Consider the following 20,454-nt stretch of genomic DNA (forward strand, 5'->3'; position numbering starts at 1 on the left):
ATGTGAATACAAAAGAAAGATATTATCAGCTGAACTTATCTAAATATTTTACAAAGTTTTCCATGAGCCGTCAGGAGATCTTTAAAAACGCATAATCTTTTACAAAAATTGTTCGTCATTCATCTGTAAAAATCTAGCTTGTTATGTGTATGCCAAGCATTAAATTGTCCTGTGCTAAATTTGACATGAGCCTCACGTTACAGAATTACATTCTCTTGCCCTTTAACATGACTATGACAGATTCAAAGGGCAAAAACACACTTATAGTAGTCCACCTTCAACTGCAATTCAGTCCAATGAAGAAAGCCTGAGAAGCATGCAAAAATTAGGTCCACATTTTAAATCTGTAGGCAATCAAGCCAGGACCCAGGCTATGTAATCACAATCACTTGCAAAACCATTTAATTTTTCAGTTGTAATTGTTAGCAGTTTCTTAGGACTGTAATCTTTAAAATATCTTCTACCCCAAAAATAATAATGTCTCCCACTTCAAAAATTAAATGCATATGGTCATGAACTTTCTTTGTCTACTTATAGCTAGGTGTTAGCTATGCCAGGTTAAAACTCTCTTCTTTCCCCTTTCTAATTCTGCCTTTCTTTCTTTTACCTTTTGTATATTATGGTTGCAAGTTAATTCCATATTTATCCAAATAATGTTTGGCTAAAAATCTCATCTAATTACAGTTTGTGAAGTAAAGTAGGGTTTCACAAAGAAAACAATGAAGAGTCACTTTATGATGACATTCTGGTTTTTTTATAAAGTAATATGTTACCTTTTTAGATGTTATTCAAGAAAGGCTAATCACTTTACAAAAGTTACATAATTAAAGATTCTCAAAGCAATGAGTTTCTCCAGGTCAGACAACATGTCAGCAAGGCAGGCAGCACCAGCAATCTCAAATTCCTATCTCCCCCAACACGTGCCATCCTGTGAGATCCCTGTTCTAACCTCTGCCTGTGAAACACCAACACAGAAGTTTTCTTTACAGGACAGAAACCACTCAGGGAAAAATTTCAAACTTCAGGAACTAATTAAGTAGGAGTATATTTAAGCTAAATGTACCATAAGGCATGAATTTAAATTAAATTTGGGTAATGGGTGCATCACTTAAGTGATCAGTTCCTAAGAAGAGACCAATTTCTTCCCAATGTTGTCTTTGAGTAGCTACAAGCTGGCTCCAGAGGGAACTAACCCATTTCAGAGTCAGGTGGCCATTACCCTGTCTGGTAACTTGAGGCAGGGACCACTGGGTGCTCAGAGGGAAGGGCCTTGGAAACAGCCTTCTCACCCCTCACAGTTAGGAAGGGGTGAGGCATCATCCTCCTTTCAAATTCTCAGTGTGAACTACTACAGACAAGAGGAAGTTTAAAGTGTGTATAGCACAGCTATTTTAGCCTGGTTTCAACGAGCTTCATCACATCAAAGATTATGCAAATCTATTCATTCTTACATGTTTCTGATCACTGAACCTCACTGGCCACTTCACTCCTTCTTCTCCCACTTACAAAGAATTTCCCAGGTCCATTAGCAGTTAAACATCAGCAAACACAAAGCTAAGAGCCAAAATATCACTGTTTAATGATGGAGTTTGCAGGTTATTTATAATGTGATTTCACCTTAAAACTGTCAAGCTAAGACCTGACTTCCAGCCCTGACTGATGTGGCTCAGTGGGTTGAGTGTAGTCCTGAAAACCAAAAGGTCGCTGGTCCAATTCATGGTCAGAGCACATTCCTGGGTTGTGGGCCAGGTCCTTGGTTGGGGGCAGGCAACCGGCAACTGATCAGACATGTGTATGTTGCTCTCCCTCTCCTTCTCCCTCCCTTCCCCTTTCTCTAAAAAGTACAATAAATAAAATCTTAAAAAAAAGAACTGACTTCCATATTCAAATAAATAATGTTTCTATTCTTTGAAAAAATGTCTAGTGCCAGAAGTAACTATTCAAATATAAACTATATATTCTTTGGTCACCATGTACATGCAAAAGACATCTGACAGATAAAAAATGTAAGAATGGAATATTGGACAAGCCTACCCAGAATTATACATGTTTATTAAATAAGAGGAAGGAGAAGGCACAGATGGAAATCACACTCATTACACACTTACTAGAAAACAGGTGCTATGCTATCCACTTCACATAAAACTGAAATCAATTTAATCTTCTTATATTCCCTTACCAAGTAATTATAAACCTGTATATTCAAACATCAAAGGAATTAAACTCCAAGAATCCTGAACTGATTCCATTTTTTCTTTGAGATACCTGCTAAGCTATCACATTTATTATATATATATAAAATCAAAGGTTCAGAATCCTATTAAATTATTTTAATTATTCCCAGAAACTAGCTCATAAATTCCATTACATCACTGAAATATTCTTTTCAAGAGGCTAGTTTTGATGATCCAAAAACTCAGTTCTTATAAGCATGCTTTGATAAGAGTTTGTTATTAATTTCATTATACATTAAGAGAAGAACTGCTAATATCAAAGAATAGATTATGACAATTTACAGAATGAAGTTTATTGGACATCCAGAAGTATAAAGGAAGGAAACTAGGGGTGGAAATGATATGACTCCACTGGCCCTTCCCTTCTTAGGGTATGCACTGGCTGCTTGTTTTGTTTTTACTGATTTACAGTAAAATGGAACCTCAGTGAAAATAGATGCTTTTCAGGAGAGGTAGGGAGGAAATTAAAGATAAATGTCTATACTCCCAATGCATAACAGCCCGATCACACACCTTTGAAAACAGAAACAAACTGAAGTGGATTTTTAGGCACCTTTTAATATTATAATCAAATGTAATTTTGAGCAATTTTATTCTTACATTTCTGATATTTCAATAATGACTTTATTAAAAATTCTAATGACTCAGCAAAATGTGAAGAAAATGTTTATTGCAATGTTAAATGAAAACAACACAGTACAAACTTTCATCTATGGTATACACAAAATTGATCATCCATGCCTACGTTCCCATGGAAGATGGACGGCTCTGTCATATGCAACCTATGAGGAAAATCTAAATGGAGACACTGGTTGTGGTTGACTTAGGACGTTGATGTAAGTCAGCATGCAGTGAGTGTTTAGGGCATCATGCTTAGCATTAAAGTAAGACAGAAGAATATTCTGAATTATTCATAGTTTTAACAATTGATCTTTAATTGTAGAAACAATCAGCAGTTCATTAAAATTCTGATGTAGCTTCAAAACAGTAACAGACAGAAGTCATAAATACTATCTGATATGGTAGAAATAAAGAACCCTTCACAGATATCTAAGAAAAGTAGAGCAAACTCTTCCCTAAAAACTCATAAAATTATTATACAATCACATTTACTAAATCATTATCATCAGTCTTGAAGACCATGAACAGCACAGCTCTCAGATTATTGTTTCAGAACAGGAACACCCCTGAATGTCTGTAATCTGTGTTTCAAACAAGGATCATACAGTTGATTTTGCAATAGTTAATTTAGATTATGTGTGAACTTACTCTATTTTAATTAATAAAACATTAATTTTAATGTTAAAAAACATAATTATGTAAAAATGTGTGTTTACCTAAAAAGAATTACAACTGTAAACATTTGTTTGGAGTATAATGAGCTTGTAAGTAATGGTTTTTCTCTTTTGATTGTTTCAAATTATAATTATGCTACAATAAAAACAACTTAAAAAGAAAGAATATCATCACTATGTGACTAAAATGCTATGCTGTCTGCTATGGCTTCACCATATTAAGAATACAAGTGCCTGTGTCTTCCAGCAATTCCACAAAAGCAAATACCACATGTCCTTGTACCCCCGTAACACCAAATATGGCACCTTGAGCCCAGACAGACCCAATAAATAACCAGAGACCCACTAGTCACTGAACCACCAATAAACACCAGCATAGTTAAAAGTAAAAACTTACTGTTATTTGTTGGTTCAGGAAAACCAGCCTTTGGGCCACTCCATCCTTTGTTTTCCCCTGTCTGAAAGATTAAATCAATTGTAAAATTCCAGAGAAACAGACTAGTCAAAAAGAAACAAGTTACGAAATCAATTAAGCAAGGGCAAAGGTCTCTCACATAGTTACTCAGCTTATTCTCTCCACCCCTGACAGCAGGGCCATGGGCACAAGAGCAGCTAACTTGAGCAGTATTATCCATCCCTTTTCTACATTCAAATCTGTTTTTTATGTGTCACTCTGCTTTTACCCTCACTTACATTTACAAGTTAAGTCATTGAGAAAGCCCCATGTTAGCTATATGCAACACCCACTCTATCTAGGTGGTTAAAAATAAACAATTCTTATTCAAATAGTAAACAATCATCATCGCAGTGCCAAAGAGACATAAGGAGCTTCTTTACCCTTCCTGAGGACAAATTAACAAATAGCAATATTACTATGTCTGTTCTGGAAGTCCTTTTTTTAAAAAAATATTTTATTTATTTTTAGCAAGAAGGGCAAAGAGGGAAAGAGAAAAAGAAGAGCTGATGTGAGAAATATAGATTAGTTGCTTCTTGTGCCCTCAACCTGGGGCCTGGCTCACAACTCAGGGATGTGCCCTGACCAGAAATCACACTGGTGACCTTTTAATTTGCAGGATGATGTCCAGCCCACGGAGCCACACCGGTCAGTGCCTGGAACAGTCCTTGACAATAATCACCATATACTGCTAATGACATATACAACAAATTGAAAACTAAGCCTTAACTTTAAGTAAAACTTGTAATATCCTGAATTTCACCAGATAATTTGACATATGTTTGGTGTAAACTTAGTCTGAAGTAGTAAGTATATAATCAAATTAATCAGTGACATTAACTGATTATATTCTCTTCTGATGGAGTTGATATTATTGATGCCAGGTATCCCAGGAAAGAAAAGGCACATTTCCCATGATAATCAGCATTGTATACTTGTTATCAGATGTCAAAGATCAAGTGGATACATTAAACCCAGCTATAAATAAAAATATAATTCTAGCACATAGTTTGCCACTTTAAAAGGATGGAGGAAGTGTAAATGTTTGTAAAAATGCAGATCTATGTTGGTGGGGAGCCAAGGAGACTCCCACTTCTATGTTGTCTGTGAAGTACAAGATGAGATCATAGAATGAGAGGGTTGCTGATCAAGGGGAAGAGTAAGTTGGAAGAAAGTGCACATAGGGAATAAGCCACTTTCACGAGGGAAAGAACAGACTGATGAGAAGAATGCAGATTCTGAGGCAAAGCCGGCAGTAATAAATTTAGCATTTCATACAACCTTTCTTATTTCTTCTTCTACTAACAACCCAAGATTATTTAAATATTAGATTATATTCCCTATGCCTAATTTTTCACCTTCAACTGAATCCCAAGTCTACCTGCTATTTCTGAAGATGAACCCTGGAAGGGCCTGAAACAGGACAATTGTTTGGAAGTCTTCCAAGAGGCTATGAAACCTCCAGGTTGTCTGGTTGACCCCAAGCAGACAAATTTCCTACAAGGTTTCTCTTTGGCTAAAACACAGAGAGTCTGGACACCATCCACAGGGGAGGGTGAGATCACCACCCCAACATGGCAAATAGGAGATGGAGTCAAGGGTTACATCCTGGAAGGTAAGGTCCCCAGCTCCCTTCCTCGCTTGGGCCTCAGAAGACAGCACCCATGCTTCTAACCCAAAAGCAACGGTAAACACAATATAGGGAACAAAAAAAACCCTTCAGGTTTAAAGAATCCTCAGATACATAAAAAAGTATTATACCCATTAAATAAGAACATGAGGCTATAAAAAGGAATATTCTGGAAATAAGGAAGAGCTCTGGGACCTTAGTAATATAAACAGCCAAAGTAAAAAATTTCAAAAGAGGATAGAATGCAAAACTGACGAAATCTCCTAGAAAATAGAACAAAAAGAAAAGATACACAAATAGAAAAGAAAAAGAAAGACAGGAGGGAAAGGAGGGAGGGAGAGAGGAAGGAAGGAAAAAAAACAGAAGATCACCCATAAGAACAACAGATATTACAGAAGGAAATAATAGCAAAAATGATACAAAAATTATCAAAGAAATAATATAAGAAGTTTCCCAGTTTAAAAGTATGTAAATTTCTAGATTGAAACCCAAACACCCAAAATCCTCTGCCCCACAATACACACATCAAGTCAATTATCCATGACACTTCTGAACCCCTGAGAAAAGAAAAACTAGGAAAGAGTGGAAAGGGAGAAGAAATGTAAAAGTTTCATATATAGACAGCAGAATCAAAGGGCACTGGAGTTTCCAACATAATACTGGCAGACAGAAAATTTGGGGCAATGCCTTTAAAACCCTGTGAAAATTTTATTTCCATTTTAGAATTATACCTCAGAAAACTATAAATCAAGTAAGTATATGGGAAATGTAAAGGTATTTCAGACACAAAATCAGAAAGCTACTAAAAGTAAGGGTTTACAGGAACAAGTATAAAGGACACATGAACAAAAACTAGGGGGGGTGGAAATGGGAGGGAGGTGGGGAGCACTGTCAGGGGGTGGGCTGGGATGAAAGTAAAAGACAGAAAACTGTACTTGAACAACAATTAAAATTTTAAAAAGTGTTATAAAAAAAGTATATACTCCATCAAAACAAGGAAGTAAATCAGGAACAATAGAAACTGTCCAGAAAACTGGCAACTCAATAAAGGAGAGAGGCCAAAGGAAATTTCAGGATGATGGTGAAAACAGAAAAGTTTTGAACAGACACTTCAAAGAAGAGATATGAATGGGGCATAAATACATAAGAATCTCGACATTACAGTGAAATGAAAATTGAAATCCAATGAGATAACATTATACATCTATTAATATGATCAAAACCAATAATACCAAGAACTAGAGAAGATGTGGGGTAATGGGAGTTCTCCAATATTGCTGGTGGGAATGCAAAATGGGACAGCCTCTCTGGATAACATCCTCACAGCTTCTTCCAAAGTTACAAATGGACTTACTATATAAATATGTACATATAAAATATACTAGAAGAATATGTATATATAAATACTTATACATAAATCTTTATAAATACTTTATAATAGCCTCAAACTATAAACAACTCAAATTTTCCTAAAGAATAAAATAATAAAAATGCAACTTCATAGGTAAATCTCCACAACAAGAAGCCAGACACAAAAGACTATATACTGTATGATTCGTTTTATATGACATTCTGGAAAAGGCAAAATTATAGACACAGAAACCAGATCAGTGCTTGCCAGGTGATGAAGACAGGGGAAGAGTTTAACTACAAATGGACATAAAGAAACTTTTTAGGATAACAGAAATGTTATAAATCTTAATTGTGGTGATGGTTAATAAGTGTATATACTTATTAACACATGCACATATTTGTCAAATATATTTATCAAAAGCATTGCACTGCACCTCAATAAATCTGAATTTTTTTAAAAAAATAGGGGTATTTTAATGCATACAACACACAGAGTTTCTCTGTGAGGATATTCATTTTATTCTTATTTATCAAATCCTCATAGTCACTATTTCAGACATTATTCTAGATGCTATACAAATATTAATGCACTGTAGGAGATGCCTTTAGGAAGAGAGACTTATAATCTAAGTGTCTCAGACTAATATTTTTTAACATGTGAGATTAAAGTTTTTTCACTGTTTACTCTTTTGTGGTATTTTAATTCTTTCAACCGTGTACATATCTTGCTTATTTAAAAAAAGAAAAAAACTTTTAAAATACTGTTTTTGTATAAATGTGCCATAGTTGAAACAAAATACTTAGTCCCGAAGCAGAATTTTTATCCAGTCATTACTGAAGGACACTTGGGCTGCTTCCATATCTTGGCAATTGTAAACAATGCTGCAGTGAACACAGAGGTGCTTATGTTCTTTCAAACTGGTTTTTGGTTCCTTCACATATATTCCCAGAAGTGGGATCACTGGGTCAAAAAGCAGATCCACTTTTTTTTTTTACACAATGGAATACTACTCAGCTGTAAAAAAGAAGAAAATTTTACCCTCTGTGACAGTATGGATGGACCTGGAGAACATTATACTAATAAAATAAGCCTGTCAGAGAAAGAGAAATACCATATGATTTCACTTATATGTGGAATCTAATGAACAAACTGAATTAACAAGCAAAATAGAAACAGACTGATAGGTACAGAGCAGGCTGACAGCTGGTGGAGGAGGTTAGGGGGTGGAGCCACTGAGCAAAAAGGAAAAAGGACTCATGGAAATGGACAAGAGTGTGGTGATTGTTGGGGAGAAGGGGTATAAGGGGGCCATGGGTAATGGGAAAAATACAATTAAAAAGAAAAAATAAAAAATGCCCTTGAGGAAAGGAAAAAAATAAATAAATACTGCTTTTGAAGATTTTCAAAATTCTGTGAAGATCTTATTGACAAGACAATGTACTCAGTCCTCCCATTCAAGCTCAGCCTTCTCTGGCTGCCACCTCTTTCCTTGTCATTCTCTATTTCTCCCTCTTCCTGTGTCCCCAGGCACATCGCCTGCTACTGAAGTCTAAACACAAACACTTGAGAAATATCTGGTATCTTTTGCCCGCTCTCACCACCACTTCCTTAGTCTAGACCCTCAGTATGTCTTACCTGAACAATTCAGCTACTCATCCTGCTCACATCTATTCACCCCATTACATTTAGGGCTGTCTTTTGAATAATACAAACCAGATCATGTTACTTTCATGTTCAAATCTTAAATTAATAATTCTCTAAACTCTTTACTTTGCTATTCCTGACTTTTCAGATTCATCTTTATGTTCTCTAGGTTCCAGGATACTGTAATTTTTGCTACATGATTAAAGCTCCTCACCCCAACACTTACTACTCAGTTTCTTGAGTGCAGGAACCAAGTTTCAATTATCTTGTCTTCAGCTATAAGTATTTGGCAGTTAGTGGGTACCATGGTTAATTGTATGAATCAACTTGTCTGGGCTACTGGGCCCAGATATTTGATCCAACATTATTCTGGGTGTTTCTGTGAGGGTGTTTTAGGAGAGACATACATTTAAATAATTGAACTTTGAGTAAAGCAGGTTTCTCTCCATCATGTGGGTGGGCCTAATGAGTTGAAGGCCAAGTAGATAAAAGGCTGACCTCCTGAAGAAAGAGGGAGCTCTCCAGTAGAACTGCACCCAAACTGCAACACCTGCCTGAGTCTCCAGCCTAAATGCCTCCCCAGCAGACTTTGTACTAGTCAGGCCTCCACCACTGCATGAGCTAATCCCTTAAAATGGGTCTCTGTATGATGCTTATCTATATATAAGCATACACACATATATATGTATGTACATAGATGTATGTGCACATGCATATACAAGCACATACCCTGTTGGCTCTGTTTCTCAGGAGAACGCTAGTAATACAGTGAGTATGATAAAATGTTTTTTAAATTCATGAAATTAATGCTGTTTTTTGTTCTATTTTGTTTTCACTTAACTTACAAATTAATGTCTGAGACTGATTTTGACATATTTTTATAAATCACTCACCAGGTTTAAGTCAATATAAATGTGTTAAGTTAAAATAACATATACACAATATAAGAACTATAGAAACTTGGACACATGTTAGGTTTCACATTACAAATATTTTTAAGAAGAAAATGCATTAACTCCCCAGGTTATAAAAACAGAACTGAAATCTCTAGCGATACCACACAGACAAATAATTTTTTAATTACTCAAAACAATTGCCTACATATCCCTAGTTGCCTTAAAAAGAAAAGTATATTTAAATGTTTTTTAATAGATGGTTTTGTTTCTCAGAAATGTGTTCCTGCAAAAACTGAAAATGTTTTTGAAACAAAATCCTTAGGTGAGAAAATGGGATGGAAAAAAAGCAGATTTTTTTATAGAAATAATTATTCAGCCTGTTTTATGAATTTTCATACAAAGAAAATGTTAATAATAATTTCTACATGTACATAGGTGAAATAATAATTTAATACCAAAAGAAATTAAACCAGTTCTTGGCAAGTTATCTGCCAAGTGCTGAATTCAGGGCTCCCTGCCTCTCTGGCAACAGAGGCAGGTGTTAATGATGTCATTAACTGCACAGAAGAAACAGGGAACCATGAGCACAGGTCGTGGCAGAAAATAAACACCCTCTGAGTTTACCTTTAAATTGAAAGTAAATAGAAAAATTAGTTTATAGAGTGTCTGTCCAATATAGTTTCTGCCCTAAAGGGATAACTCACGATCTTTATTTCCAATGTGTTCAGGTGTAGTTCAGAAATAAAAGCTAACCTCTGTTCTTAAAAATTTCACACAAATTAAAACTGTCTACATGGCCAAACCCACCAATCAATAAGTTAAAAATCACTAAATTGGTATTATAAAAATACACACAGCCATACAGCAAATTTTTAATATTTGCCAACTGTAAGATTATAATTAATACTTCTTCATCTTGACACCATAAAGAGATGTAATTTTGTAACTGGAGAATCTATCTTTCAAGTTATACAGTACTGCCTTAGAAAAGTTAAAATTTGATGTCTACTTTAACATCAATGAAGACATTACTTAGAGTCAGGGAACACTGGAACAGACTTTGTTCATCACTTTGATATTCTGGCAGCATAGGAGTTGTACATGTAAACTTAACTCTCACCTTGTCAAGTTGATCCTGAAGACTAGTGGATGCTTTATAACCAAGCTGTAACAGCATTGCTTCCGCAGCATTTTTTTTAGCTATCTTTTTATTAGGTCCTGTTCCAGTAGCAACTTCATTGCCTATCTTGACCTGATAAGATTAAAGTAAGAAATTAATAAGAGTTGTCTAATAAACAGGAACTCCTTAACACCATAAAGCAATGTGTTCTGCTCTCTAGCATTCAAAAATATGAAGTTCAGTCCATGGTAAAAACAATTAAGATATATCCCACTTACATAATATTATATAAACAAGTGAAAATATACATGGAAAAATTATGGAAATATGGTTCTCAAAATATCAATGGAAGTTATCTTAGAATGTCTTAGATTATCTTCTTTGTAAGGAAGATTTTTACTTCCTTACATATTTTGTATTATTTGATTTGTTAAACAATAAGCTTATCGTTTAACTTTTCTGCTTATAAGCTTTTCTGCTTATAAAAGCAGAAAAACAAAATTCACATGTACTAGAGTATATGTTAGTTCTAACTACATTTAGTATTCTTTATTTAAAATAAAAAACTGAAAGGGCTGAAATTCACATTGGTACCATTTAAAATAATGTTCACATTGCATTAGCAAGTTTACAAAGGTTTATATTAAAGTTCCTGAAGAACAGTGCCTGAAGAATTAATATACAGAGGTTACTACAATATTGTAGTTAAGAACAAAGACTTCCAAGTTAATTTGGGGTGTAAAATTCAATTCTACTACTTCCTAGCTATGTGAACTGATTCAAATTATTTAACATCTCTAAGCTTCAGTTTTTCTATCAGTAAAAGAGGAGTAATACAACTACCTCATAGTGCTGCTTTGGAAATTAAATAAAATAATGTATGTTATCTGCAATTTATAATTAATCATATTACTCGATAAATAGTAGCCTTTTATCATTAGAACTATTCCACAGTATTCTTTAGTGAATAAGTGATACGTATGTGTGCATATATGTATACACATATATTTAAATGTTTATCTCAACTTATATCCACACATACATTTTCTGAGTTGGGTAATGCTCTTTTAGAGATGCATGTGCCAAGAGATAAGACAAATGTAAAACATACACTTGAAAGCAAAAAAGAATAAAATTACCAGACAAAATAGAAAATAAACAACTTACAGTGTGATTTGTGCTTAAACACTGGTCTCAAAAAGTGGTTGAAGAAACAGACAAGAAGGAAATCACAATTTTGAAAATTAAACAATGTAATCTCACAATCTATGGGCAACAAAAAAATCCTAGTGGAAATCAGAAAATATTTAAAATAATAATGAAGGAAATACAATATACCAAAAGTTGAAAGATGCAGCTATTGGAGGGTCTAAAAGAAAATATACAACCATAAATGCTCAGTGAAAGATAGAAAAATAATGAGTTAAACACCCATCTTAAGAAGTTATTAAGCTTTGGCCTGTTTGGCTCAGTTGGTTGGAGCATTGTTCTGTAAACCTAAAGGTCATGAGTTTGCTTTCTGGTCAATGCACATCCTGGATTTGGTCCCTGGTTGGAACATGTACCAAAGATAATCAATTGATGTTTCTCTCCCTCTCGCACTCTCCCTCCCTTCCTCTCTCTCCCTCTCTTCATCCCCCTCTTTCCCTTCCTTCCCCTCTCTCTAAAATCAATAAACATGTCCTGGGGTGAAGAAAAGAAAATTATTAAGAAGAAAATCCAAAGAAAAAAGATGAATAAAAACAAATGCAGAAATTAAGGAAACAGAAAACAAAGTACAAAAGAGAAGTTCAAAAAGCCAAAAGTTGGTTCCCTGAAAAGAATAATAAAATAATAAACCAGAGACTTCTGGCCAAGATGGAGGTGTAGGTAGAAACACTGTGCCTCCTCATACAACCAAAAGAATGACAACAAATTAAAAATAAAAACAACCAGAATTGACAGAAAATTGAACTGTATGGAAATCTAACAACCAAGGAGTTAAAGATGAAACATTCATCCGGACACGTAGGAGGGGCGAACACCAGTGGCTGGGGCGGAGATGACTCACAGCAAGGCAGCAGCCTGAGTATGGGGTGAGGTGGCGGCTGGAGGGCTGGGTGGTCCCACATTTGCATGTGGATAAACCAGGAGGAACAACTAGAGAGAGAGACAGACCACACAACCCAGAGTTCCAATCCAGGGAAATAAAACCTCAAAACCTCTTATTGAAAAAATCTGTGGGGCTTGAGGTGGCAGGAGAAACTCCCAGCCTCACAGGAGAGTTCATCGGAGAGACCCACAGGGTCCTAGAATGAACAAACCCACCCACCTAGGAATCAGAACCAGAAGAGCCCAATTTGCTTGTGGGTAGTAGGGGAAGTTCAATGATAGCTGGCCGAGAGTCTAGCAAGTAGCATTGTTCCCTTTGGACCCCTCCCACCCATATAGCATCACAAAGTAGTGACCTGGGTTGCCCTGCTCTGGTATATTCATGTAAGGCTCCACCCCTTATTACATAATAGGTGCATGGAGACAAAAAAAATGGCCCAAATGAAAGAACACATCAAAGCTCCAGAAAAAATAAAACTAAATGATGAAGAGCTAGCCAGCCTATCAGATGCACAGTTCAAAACACTGGTAATCACAATGCTCACAGATATGATTGAGTATGGTCGCAAAACAGAAGAAAGAGTGAAGGCTATGAAAAGTGAAATAAAGGAAAATGTACAGGGAACCAACAGTGAAGGGAAGGAAACCGGGACTCATATCAAAGGTTTAGAGCAGAAGGAAGAAATAAACATTCAACCAGAACAGAATGAAGGAACAAGAATTCAGAAATATGAGGAGAGGCTCAGGAACTTCAGGGACAACTTTCAACATTCCTACATCTGAATCATAGGGGTGTCAGAAGGAGAAGAGGAAGAGCAAGAAATTAAAAACTTATTTTTAAAAATAATGAAGGAGAACTTCCCTAATCTGGCAAAGGAAATAAATAGACTTTCAGTAAATCTAGGAAGCTCAAAGAGTCCCAAAGAAGTTGGACCCAAGGAAGCACACACCAAGGGACATCATAATTACATTACCCAAGATTAAAGATAAGGAGAGAATCTTAAAAGCAGCAAGAAAAAAGGAGACAGTTACCCACAAAGGATTTCCCACAAGACTATCAGCTGATTTCTCAAAAGAAACCTTATGGGCAAGAAGGGGCTGGAAAGCAGTATTCAAAGTCATGAAAGGTAAGCACTGACATCCAAGATTACTCTATCCAGCAAAGCTATCATTTAGAATGGAAAGGCAGATAAAGTGCTTCCCAGATAAGGTCAGGTTAAAGGAGTTCATCATCACCAATCCCTTATTATATGAAATGTTCAAGGGAATTATCTAAGGAAAAGAAGAAGATAAAAAACTATGAACAGTAAAATGACAACAAGCTCACAACTATCAGCAACTGAACATAAAAAAAAAAACAACTCAGCAAACAATTAGAACAGGAGCAGAATCACAGAAATAGAGATCACATGGAAGGTTATCAGCAGGGAGGGTGAGGGAAGAGAATTGGGGAAAAGGTATAGGGAACAAGAAACATAAATAGGAGGTACAAATAGACAGGGGGAGGTTAAGAACAATACAGGAAATGTAGAAGCCAAGGAACTTATATGTAGGACCCATGGACATGAACTAAGGAGAGGGTGAATGTGGATGGGAGGGGCAGTACAGGGTGAATAAAAGGGGGAAATAAAGGAGGAAAATGGGACAAATGTGATAGTGTAATCAATAAAATATATTTAAAAAAATAAAATGATAAACCAAAGGTAAGACTGATGAGGGGGAAGACACAAGAAAATGGAAGATCATAATAGCTTTTGTAGCATTATAAAATAATAGGAATATTAAATACTTCAGCTAAAATTTTATGAAAATTAAGATAAAATTGAAAAATTCCTAAAGAATATAATTATCAAAAACTGGCACAGAACAAACCAGTAACTGTACAGACTTATTACTGCTAAAGAAATTAAACCATATTTTTTTTAATTCCACAAAATAACTGAGATCCTCTCCAGCAAGTTCTACTCAGTATTTAAAAAAAAAAACAAATAATCTTACAAAAATTCACCTGATTAGAAAAAGAGGAATCAGTCCTCAATTATTCAGTGAAGAATCACTTTAATTCCAAAATCCAGCAAGAACAGTATAAAAAAGAAAACTGAGATGTATTTCACTCATAAACATAAATGCAAAGTTTAAGCCATATAATAGTACATTAAACAAATATAAATCTAAATCTAAAAATAATCTAATATAAATATAAAAAGAATCATAACAAAGTTAGGTTTAGTCCAGATATGCAAGGCCAGTCTACATTTGAATCTCAAACAAAATCAGTCAATGGAAACTGCTTATTAATGGGTTAAGCAGACAAACCATGTAGTCATCATAATAAGTGAAGCAAAAGCATTCGATGAAACTCAACATACATTGATAATAAAAACTCTTAGCAAAACAAAAACTCGTAGATAAAGAAGGAAACTTCCTCAATACAATAAAGGGTACTTAACAAAACAAAAACAAAAAACCCTACAACAAACCTCAGCAAACATTATACTTAATGTTGAAATTTTGAAAATAGAACACAATAAGGAAGACCTCTATATTTACCAGTACTTAGCATTTTACTACAAATCCTGGACAAAGTAGTAAGGCAAGGAAGAAAAAGGTATATAAATCAGAAGTGTAAAAACAAACTCATTATTTGTTGATATGATATATATATATATATATATATATATATATATATATATATGAAATCCAAGAAAACCCTACAAATAAATTGTAAAATTTATGAATATAAGATGTTCTCTATATAAAAGGTAGTATACAAAAGCCAACTGCATTTGTATATTCTATCAATAGTCATGTGGAAAATGAAAAGTATTAAAAGACACCATTTACATTAAAATAAAATACCTTTACACAGAAAACTAAGCATTATTGAGAAAAGTTAAGGTAAACCTAATAAATAGAGATACACCATGTTCATGTATTATAGACTCAATATTATAATGATACCAATTCTCTTCAAGTTGACTTATAAAATCAATGAATTCCCATTAAAATCCCACACGGATTTTTACAATGCTTCACAAGCTGATTCCAAAATGTGCATGGAAATGCAAAGTACGAAGAGCAGCCAAGAGCCTTTTGAGGAAGCACAAGGTGAGGCACTTACTCTTCTGGATATCTAGATTTATTATGAAGTTAACATAAGGGCAAAGACAGATAAATCTGACTACTTTAAAACTGATGACTTCTGTTCCTTAAAAAGCATCATTAAAGTGAAAGTCACAACATAAGAGAACATATCTAAAATGCCACAAAAGTGCAAAAGACTTGCATTACACAATATATAGTGGATTCTTACAAGTCAACTTTTCAAAAGCCAGTAGAAAAATGAGCAAGAGAGGTGAACAGGCAACCTATATCTGAAAATGTGGGGCATTTTATCAGGTGTCATTGTGTTTTGTTTTAAAAAGGCAAGAAAGCTTCAATAGCTTCTTGCCACATTAATAAAATTTCACAATGACAATATACTGGGTACTAGCAATGAATGGGTAGGTGGTACAACTAAATCAAGTTTCCAGATATAAAACATGATACTTCTACCCTTATCTTTCCTTTTTGACTTTTACGGGCTATTTCAGTTGTCTCAATACACACAGATTCCTATCTGGTACTCACTTGTGTACTGTTTGTCATTTAGTCTTACATTGTTATTTAGAGTTTTGTGATACTATTTCCTTTGCTACTTTTAAGCTTCAGGGAACCAACTGCTTTTAAGGAGCTAGGGATACACAATATAGAGGAGAAAAAAACCTTAAATATAAACAATGTATAAGCTATATGTCAAAGAAATTGCACTTTTAAACAGAATTTTAGTCAAGATGAGCTATAGTTTTCATAGTATATGAAACATTGTAAATATACTCATTATAGAATTTCTGTAACTATCACAAATGTCATAGTTCAACTGTGCAGTGTTTCTGGAATATTCATTGCTTTTTCTTCTGATTCCAGAAACTACCATATTATGACAAATCAGCAGTAACCTATGGGCCTCACTCAGAAGCACTGGTCTAGCTCTGTTCATGGGAGATCCTTGGAGCCAGGTGAACACCTACCACCTCTCATGTCTGTGTGGGCCTGCACCTGACCTGTACACAACAGACTGAAGGAATAATGTGCTTAAGTCCCTGGCTGGAGCCAGCCTCTGCTACCCAGTGTTCTTTCCAGTGCTTGGTTTGTTTCCAGCTTCAAAAGCTGCTGGATTTCTTGGTTAGCTAAAAGATCAGGCCAGCTACATCAGAAGCTTCCTCTATATTGCTCTGAGTATCAAAAGACTGGCAAAAGTAAATGGAAGCAAATGACAACTGGGGAAAATATGTTTCATCTGTATTGAAATGCTGTGCACAGCACTCACTCTGATTCAATTTTTCTGCTGGTTCCTCTCTACATCTCACTGATCTACCCAGGCCTGGGCCCTTTGGCTCCAAGTCCTGCTCCTGGCCATGCTGCTCCCATCTTGGTAGTCACCTTGAGTTTATATCTGCTAGCTTTCCACCTGACCTATTCTGATTTCTTCAAGACTTACTTCTAGAACAGATGTTTCCAGAATCATTTTTCCCATTCACCCACCCCTTGTCTCACACAAGTTCTTAAAGAGACATGGTTCAATAGTTTGTTGAGCAGGTACCCTAAGTTATTTATTAGTATTAAGACTGCTATAAAAATTTTTAATAAAAAATAAAATAAATTATAAAAGTCTGCTGTGCTGAAGGACTTTGGTTCCATGCTAGCAGCAGTCACTTAAAAAAATCACTTCTATATGAAAGTCAAGCAAGTATGCAATAAACTTAAGTCATCTTCCCAGAAACCTCACATATTTTTAACTATTATACATAAGATTTTTATATTAACATATTAATTTTTCTGCAAAGTACAATTTTGCTATGCAATAAATTTCAGACTAGATTGTTTTAGAAATAATTTAAATAAATCAACAACTCATAACCTAACAAAAAAGTTCTAAACACTTTTGCCAAACAATTTATTATATTTCACTGAGTCAAAAATAAAATTGATGAAATTTGCTTTATATATTTTTAAAAACCTAGAGATCTTAATCACAAGTAGAAAATTAACATTATATGATCTATAATGATACAGTGTGCTGATATGCAATTTAATTTAGTTAGCATTACTTTTCATTTTGAAAAATTAAAAAAAAATCTATGTCTAAAAAAATAAAAAGCTTTTAAGAAATTTTCTCTGGAACTAATACCAAACTAATATCATCAAAAATTTTCTTTTATTGAGCAATAAAAGAAAATTTTCTTTTATTGAGCAAGTTTACATTTTGGTGATAAATAAATATTAGCATATTATCTCTAGATATCTTACTTCCATGTTCAATTTTAACAAATTATAATACTGCCTAAGTAGTTTATGCAAAAAGCCCTCACTTTGATAAAGTTGCTGCAATATAGTAATGAATCCACTGGGACTCCCAGAAGAGGGAAAAACAGTATAATTCAGTGTGAAAACATGTAAAAGCATAGCCTAATGTTCCCATTTGACTAGAATGCTTATGAACACCCATAAAATGGAAGCTGGTGTAAGGTACTCTAAATTCCTCTTTCAAAAGGGGTACTCAATATTTCCCACAGAAAAGGAATTGTTTAATAAAGTCAAAACTAGTTTTTATTCCTAATACAGGTCTAAAATTTAGGTAATTTTTTTTTCTTCAAGCTTTGGAGGTCAAAGAATACTTTCTAGAATTCTTCAAATCTAAGAATGTAAAAAGAAAAAACTGGTGCATATATTTTACAAGGTGAAGATACTAGAACAATGCTCTTCTGGGTCCTAATGACATCTAGAACATAATGGCTTACTAACCACAGACGAATTCCCCTCTGTGGATGTCTAGGTTCCCAACAGCGGTTCATCTGTGACTGTATCATAAATTTACATCTCCAACAAAAGCCAAATATACTAGCTCTCAACCAGGCAGACAGGTAGCAGCAAATATACTCAAAGGTTTACTAAGGTCCTATTATATACAGGCCACTGTATTAGATACTGTGAGATAAATATAAAGATTATGAATGAGGAAGTTAGGTGTAGTTTTGATAGGCACGAAAAGTTCATCAACATGAGAGACAATGCTACAGTATTAAAATCTCTCCCATATGGTCACCACTTAATAAATATCTGTTCATTTTAACTGGATTATATTAAAGGTAAGATCCATGGGTTCGATTGGAAAAAGTTTCTTTGATAAGCCAATTACAACAAAAGGAGTTTGGAGACAATAAGGATAATTTAAATATAGATTGATTTATTATATGATTCTAATGAATCATGCCTAATGTAAGAAAAACTTATATTTTTTAGAGATACACACTAAATACTACGTAGGTTGAAATAACATAGTTAGAAATCAGCTTTGAAATTCTTTAGGAAAGAAGGGAGGGACAGAGGAAGGAAAGAAAAACTAACAGCTGAAGCAAGTGTGGTAAAAAACCTGAAATGTTATATCTGGATGATGGACATATTCCCCAACATGCCATTATACTATTCTTCATAGTATGCTATTAAATATATCTACCTCTGGATATGCTTGAGATTTTCATAATAAAAATTAAATGTTTCTTCATCACTGGGGCTTGAACTGGCAACTGCTGAAGCACACATGGGATGTGAAAGCAGGAGGGCATTTCAGGTAGTCTATCTTGTTGCCAGTCCCCATCCTTCTGCCAATACACTAGCAACCAACCACACCCCAATTTTCTTGGCTGCACAACACTGCAGCTGAAACTCTGACAACTCTGAGTCCCTCAGTCCTCACCATGGTTAGGGAGAAAGCTAGCTAGCTCTCTTTTCCTAATTTTCCTGAAAACCCAAAGTTCATGCTCTTGGCCCTGTTCCATTTACGTCTGTCCTTCTCAATTTTGTTTCTAATTCCATCTGTCTCCTAGTCCCAGTAGTTAACAGACTCTGGCTGCACATTGTAACACAGTAAGATAGAGACAAGCTTTCTAAATGATAAACTCTGGGATAAACAACCTGTGTGAACTCAGTCCCTTCAAAACTCTTCTGTCTATTCTACCATGTCCTTGACACTTGAAATGTTTCAACCAAGGCCTGGAGGGAATAAATTCTCTAAGGGTAGATAGTGTTACTTTGTGCTATTCATTCCTAATTAGCCTTTCCTCCATATCTCTATTCCAACCTGCAGATTCCTAGATTTTTTCAATAGTTAAAAAAAAACTCTTCTCATATAAAAGTTAGAAATACCTGCATCACAAATTCCCGACGTCGAGGCATTCCTCTCTCTGAAAGCAAAACATAGTCTGGCTCCTTCTCCTTCTTGGCCTGTTGAATTTGAGCCAGGCGGCTAATGGGGTTCATTCCTTGACCATATTCTGGTCCAGCCTAAAGAACAATATAAGAAAAAATTTCAAAACATGCTTGTAAAACTTGTTATTGGATCCTGAAAGTGGTTCTCTCCTCCGCCCCTATACCCCAAAACTGACTAGAGAAGATAAATGAGAGTCATTTATAAAGATTTATGGAGGAAACGCATAAAAACAGATCTGAAACTAAGGCTTGTACGGGACTTACAGCTCCGAGGTATTACTGATAAATTGGGTCAACTATTCTGCTTTTAAATTCTTCAGTATAGCTACTTCATACTTCTGTTCATTAAAAAATACCAAAGAATAGAAGACAAGCCATAAATTGGAAAGAGATAGTTGCAATACATGTAACAAAAAAAGATAAATCCA

General features: G+C 34.9%; 1 protein-coding gene across 8 annotated transcripts in view; it reads right to left on the minus strand.

The window, feature by feature from the left end:
- The window catches only part of STAU2 (staufen double-stranded RNA binding protein 2), a 423,958-nt gene that overhangs the window by 270,798 nt on the left and 132,706 nt on the right, over positions 1-20,454 (minus strand). For all 8 annotated transcript variants that reach the window (XR_006786958.1, XM_045849459.1, XM_045849457.1 and 5 more), the window contains 3 exons: positions 19,964-20,101; positions 10,628-10,759; positions 3,927-3,987 (listed from right to left, as the gene is read on the minus strand). Coding sequence is in view for 7 of the 8 variants with exons in the window: in XM_045849459.1 (XP_045705415.1) it covers positions 3,927-3,987; positions 10,628-10,759; positions 19,964-20,101 (331 nt within the window). In the remaining variant the exon portion in view is untranslated. The remainder of the gene's footprint in view (positions 1-3,926; positions 3,988-10,627; positions 10,760-19,963; positions 20,102-20,454) is intronic.

Source organism: Phyllostomus hastatus, unplaced genomic scaffold (genome assembly GCF_019186645.2).
Source record: "Phyllostomus hastatus isolate PE091 unplaced genomic scaffold, TTU_PhHast_1.1 phas_contig_65, whole genome shotgun sequence".
In the NCBI taxonomy this organism is placed as follows: Eukaryota; Metazoa; Chordata; class Mammalia; order Chiroptera; family Phyllostomidae; genus Phyllostomus; species Phyllostomus hastatus.